The 5,750-nt window shown below is 55.3% G+C and overlaps 1 protein-coding gene across 1 annotated transcript in view; it reads left to right on the top strand.

Annotated features, from left to right (window-relative positions):
- The window catches only part of MSI1 (musashi RNA-binding protein 1), a 24,678-nt gene that overhangs the window by 2,152 nt on the left and 16,776 nt on the right, over positions 1 to 5,750 (top strand). Inside the window, exons 2-3 of the mRNA XM_010828839.1 lie at positions 2,785 to 2,826; positions 4,598 to 4,690. Of these exons, the coding sequence (XP_010827141.1) occupies positions 2,785 to 2,826; positions 4,598 to 4,690 (135 nt within the window). The remainder of the gene's footprint in view (positions 1 to 2,784; positions 2,827 to 4,597; positions 4,691 to 5,750) is intronic.

The following is a 5,750-nucleotide window of genomic DNA, read 5'->3' as shown; positions in this document are numbered from 1 at the left end:
GGAGAAAGGAGGGAGTTTGCCGAGTAGAAGGGCTGCCACGCTCTGAAACTTTGTCAGTCGAGTTGAGGGGATACGGAGCTGCAAAATCCCAAGCCTGCTAATTGATGTTACATCCCCACCCCACCCCAGTCCCTCCAGGACCGGGGAGGGACGGTGAAGCTGCCTCCCCCTCCCTGCACATACTAATCTTGATGCCTCAGAGAGGAGCTTGGGGTGGGGCTAGGTCCCTCCCCTAGCCCAAATGGGGTGAGTCAGGGCTGCAGTGACCCACCCGTGGCTTCTCTGAACTCTAACTAGTACTTGGCTCCCCCCCCACCACCACTACCCCATTCCAGACCAATGGCAAAGCATTATTGAATCCCCCCTCCTTCCTCCCCCCCTCCCCTGACTTTTGGTCAATGAGCTCCTGGCTTTGTGTGGAAGATGTGAACCTGCTTTGCCCGTGGAGGAATTTATGAGGAGGGCCCTAGCTTGCCTGGAAACAACTCTTGCCGGCTGGGTCTGGGGAGAAGCCGCTGGCTGGGCATTCAGACTCTGGGAACACTTTGCTGCTGTCCCGCCGCTCCCCAGTGTCTTGGGCCCTGCAGGGGGCGCTGGCCCAGGCCCCGGCTAGAGGGGAGAGGGGAGAGGAGAAAACCGAGGAAGGGCTCCTCTGTGATGGGGTGACTGTCTGCCAGGGACAGTGCGATCTCTCTCCACACTCCCCCACTCTCCTCCAGCGCTGGGCCTCCCTGCTTGGGTCAGTCACTGGCTCCTGCTTACCTGCAACAATAGCTGGTTGTGCCCAAGAATTTGTTAAACTACCGCCTGTCCCCAGCTCCTGTTATCTCTGCCCAGTGGCTCCCACTCTTGCCCGCAGTAATGAGCCAATGAGGCCAGGCCTCAACTTTGCCGGCCCTGAAAGGATCTTCTTGGCGCAGACCAAGTGACCCAAGCTGGGAATGGAGAGACAGTGGCCTATTGTTTTTGGTGATTATCTGCCATCAAGCTGCCTGTTCTCCTACCATCCCCTGTCCTCAGAATGCACTGATGGCTTCTGCGGCACTCAGGAAGCCGAGATGTTGGGACTGGGGTTGGAGCTGGGGGGGCAGGGGCATGGACGATGGACAAGAGGAAGAGAGAGGGGAGGAAGGAGCAAGAGCTAGGCATCCTTCTGAGATGCGGAACTTTGCAAAGGGCAGGGGCTTTGTGTTTGGCGTTCTCCAGCCTGGGAAAGGGGTGGGGGTGGAAGGGAGGCTTATTGTGGGGAGTCTATTTTGGGTTCTGACTTTCACCTTTTATTTACTTGTTGGGTTTTATGTTGCCAGCTGTGAGTCAGAGTGGAGGTAGGGTGTGTCAGCGACTGGTTGTGCGTGGGTCTGTGGGCCGTGGCTTAGGTACCATCTCCCCATCAGTGTCTGCGCAGGGGGACTGTCAGAGGTGTGTTCTGGTGGCCTCCAGAAGAAATAGAAGGATGAACATGTCCATTGAGATACAAAATCGGTGGGCAGCTATAATTATCCCTGGAGCCCCATGGGATTTGGGGAGAGAGGAAGCATTGCCCAGTGTGGAGTTTGGATGTTCCTTCTCTGTGGGTAGATTCCAGTGGGGGAAACAGGAGGGCTGTTCCCTGGCTCGTGCCATTCAGGCAGTGAGGAGACAGAGTCTGTTGCCTAGAACTAGGCTGAGTTGTGAACGGAAGGAGCTGTGGGGAAAGACAGATGTTGCCTGCGATTGGCTGGTGAACTTCTGAGTGGTGTCCACCCACGTGAGTGGCAAGAAACTCTGAAATGACTGGGCCTCAGAGGTCCTGTGTTGATCACAGTATCTCGAGCTCTGCCTTTTGATGTTTGTTAGTATGAATATAGTACCTGGGAGTACCCAGGTGCATCTTGCTTTTTCCCCTTTGGTTGTTCATGGCCAAGGGCAAAGGTGGCCCGCTGGTAATAGCACCTTTGTTTGTGCAAAGAAGGGCAGTTCACAAAGGAACGCTTTCACCTGCGTTATCTCATTTGATTCCATGCAGCTGCCTCTGGGAAAAGTGGGTGCTCTTGTCCCCACTTTGCAGATGAGGGAACTGAGGCTCAGAGGGGTCAGGCAAGTTGCTAAGATCACAGACTTGGCCAGGAGCGCAAAGTTTCTGAGTCCAGATCCCGTGCTCTTGCATGTCACCAAAGCCTGTGCTCTGTTTCACCCCAAGCCGACCTGTACTACCAGGGAACTGTTTGCTTGCACCATCAGGAAGGACTGTTAGATGGCGGTGGTATTGGGAAAACAGAATGGAGTCTACCCTTGTGGTTTACGAACTCTTATCTCAAAGCCTTTTGCAGGCAAAGATTGTTTCCATTCCCAAGGCTCCCGTAATCTGGATTGCCTGCCTCACCTGGACAGGTATCTCTCAGGCAGGAAGGGCTTCAATATACCTGGTGCCGGAAGGAATAAGTCTCTGCTTACTTTTTTTCTGGTTCTTGCTGAGGGCTAGACAAGTGCTTTGTAAGCATTACCTCAAATAATCTTCAGAGGACCCTTTGACGTGGATGTCAGTATTGGGTCCATTTTGCGGGTGAGCTCAAGCCTAAGGCTCAGAGAGGTTAAGTCATTTGTGCACGATCTCACAGCTGGGAAGCAGTGTTAAGTGGGATTTGAGCCCAACAGCCCAGCTCTAACCATTACATCTTCCTGCCAGAGGCCACGGTGGTTTCTGTCACTTCTGTGTCACCTCTGTGTCCTGGGATGAGAGTGGTCCTCAGATCTTCAGGCTGTGTTTAATAACCAAGGCTCCTCTACCTCTGTCTTCTCTTTCAGATTGATCCCAAGGTGGCCTTTCCTCGGCGAGCACAGCCTAAGGTAGGTATGTCTGTGTCTGGGAGCAGCTTTGTACCACGAGTAGAGATTTTCCCATCTTTCTCTTCTATGGAAGAGGCTTCTGGGTGGAGTGCTAATGGCATGGCATGGGGTGGGAGGAGGGAGGATTCTTGATGTCCTTGCTCTCTGGATTGCAGAGATGACGCATTTTTCCATCTGTGCTCTGGGGTGGACTAGGGAGAGGGGGCTGCGTGTGTTGAGAAAAAGAGGAACCCCTCAGGGGATTCATTGCCCTGTATTTGAAGTCAATACACTTTGGATTCTGGGCTTCCTTAGTGGCTCAGAGGGTAAAGAATCCGCCTGCAATGCGTGGGACACAGAGATGTGGGTTCAATCCCTGGGTCAGGAAGATCCCCTGGAGCGGGGCATGGCAACCCACTCCAATATTCTTGCCTGGAGAATCCCCATGGACAGAGGAGCCTGGTGGGCCACGGTCCATAGGGTTGCACAGAGTTGGACACAGCTGAAGTGCCAGCATGCACGCATGCAAACTTTGGACTCTAATTCTGTGACTTTGGAGATCACAACTTCTGTGCCCGCACCTCTTGGGTGGGAGGCACTCAAATACAGCCCACACTTACCCACTGAAGCTGAACTAGAGACAGGTCAGGGAGCTACCTCTGACCCCCGGTGCCCCGCCTCCCCAGCTCCCCTCACCTCTGGGATGAGGTACGTTGGGCTTGCAGAGAGGGAAGGGATCCTGGCATCTGTTACCTGTTATCTTTCAACTTGGGTGACTGTGGCTGCCTTCCTAAGTGTTCTTTGTCCCTGATGCTGTGGCAAATTTTTCTGGGTGCCCGCAAAACAGCTCTCTGAGCAGTGGAGCCATACAGAACTCAAAACTTTTGGTGCAGCACAGGGGCCTAACAGTGGTATTCCAGTTCCCAGGGCACCTAGCTACATCTTAGTTTTTAAGCAGTTGAAAACAGGAGACAGGCAGTGGGCTGACTGCAGTCTGGGAGCAGGACCCCTGCGTCGGCTGATGTCATGTGTCCCGGGACTAGGTCCCTCTCCAGGAGATCTCAGTTTCCCCCTTTGCAAGGGCTTGGTGGAAATTGGTAGCTTTACGATTCTGAGTCATGGCGCCTAGCTCCGGCCACAGTGAAAGGAGAGGGGCAGGGGAGACAGGAAAAGGGCATCCCTGCCAGGGTCCAGCAGAGGGCCTGAAAGCAATTATAGACCAGGTATTGGAAGGAAGCCGCACCAGGGAGCACATGGTCGGAATTGGGTTAATTCCATTAAGCAGTTTGGTGACAGAAGGTGCTTTAGTGCTAGGATGGGGCTGGGAATTGCCGTGGATTAGCCATGCGCTCCTGGGGTAATTAGGACCATGTGTTCTTCCTAAAACAGGGCTGGGGCCACGGGGCTGCCAGAGGTTGGGTTGGGAAGAGGTTGATGAGGAAAATGTCGGTGTTAAGTTCAGGGGGACCCTGGGATGGGCCTTGGCCTCTTCTAGGAGTGGCTGGTGGGGTCTTCGGGGTACGGCTGTAGGTCTGGGTCACTGAGCCAGCCACCCGCTTCCTGACACAGACCCAGGGAGCGGGCCAGGGTGTGGGGTGTACAGCTGCCTGCGACAGGCCCAGAGGTGGGAGTCCAAGGGGGGAGCTTGGGGTGGTGGTGGGGGGAGTCTTCTGAGTAGCTAGGGCCACAGAGAGCTAGTCAGCTGGCACCCCGGCAGGAGGGCTGGAGCCCCCGCTGGTGGCGGTAGGCCACAGGACTCAGATGCCCACTTTCTCATTCCCTCCCCGAACAGATGGTGACTCGAACGAAGAAGATCTTTGTTGGGGGCCTATCAGTAAACACCACGGTGGAGGATGTGAAGCAGTATTTTGAGCAGTTCGGGAAGGTGGGTCCTAACTAGGGAGTGCTGGCTGGGGGTCAGGGCCGGGGGGAGGGGGGCCGGGCACAGGGTATGAAAGCCCTGTGGAATTTTGGTCGGGTAGCAAGCATGAAGTCCAGCCAGGTCATTCCAATTCCTGCAAGAGTCGCAAAGGGGGCTGGGTCCTTTTGTGGGTGAGGCTGGGCCAAACCCAGCGTTCAGGCTCCTGGCCTATCTGTGGGCTTCAGACTGTGGACGCGTCCCCAGGGAGGGAAGCCACACAGTAGCTATCCCTGTTGTCGCCCTTCTCCTGCTTATCTTCCTTCTCCTGAGGGAGGCTGTTCTCCCGAAGCCAGTTCAATCCAGTCACCCCCTTGGCCTCCTGGGAGTCTGCACCTGTCCAGTCCACAGGGTGGTTGTACCTTCCCCCACTCCTTCCTGCTAAGGATGATAACGAGGCAATAAATATGACTCCCAGTTGTACTCAGAACCCTGCTTGTGCAGGTAGGAGCTGGGGTGGGGGGGGTGGTGCAGATCTCTTAGCTTATTGGGGAGGGGCTGCAGAGACCACCCCAAATTCCTGATCAGTCCCAGAGAACTGGTTCTCAGCTCTGTGGTGCTTGGAACTTAAATTTCTGGGCCATTTAGTTCATGCAGAAGCAATGTAGTGACATCAGACAATAGCGTGTCCCGCCTTCCCCAGAAAGGGGAGCGTGTGAACATCAAGGTGCCATGGAGAGATGGCTAGGAGGGGACCAAGTTTTACTTAAGCCTCAGGGTGAAGTAGAGATTTCTGTGCTGAGTGCTGGGGTCCCTATGTTTTTCAGACGTGAAACAGGCTGCCGGCTGGGTCTCACCTTCTCATCAAGGCCCTTTCGGTTCCCTATATTAGGCGCAGGGCACAGGAGAACCGTGGCTTGGGAATGGGACGTGAGCTGGTGACTGGGTGGGTTTCCAGCCCCCTGCCTCTAGGGTAGAAGGGGAGCGGGTGGGAGGTCCCCTGGCCAGCGTATGCTGGCGATGCCGGGGCCAGAGGCCTAGGCTCAAGGCGCCTCCGCAGGACCCGGGTACCGGATCCAGGGCAGGT

Source organism: Bison bison, unplaced genomic scaffold (genome assembly GCF_000754665.1).
Source record: "Bison bison bison isolate TAMUID 2011002044 unplaced genomic scaffold, Bison_UMD1.0 scf7180017864495, whole genome shotgun sequence".
NCBI lineage: Eukaryota > Metazoa > Chordata > Mammalia > Artiodactyla > Bovidae > Bison > Bison bison.
This window is presented reverse-complemented; position numbering and strand designations above follow the sequence as displayed.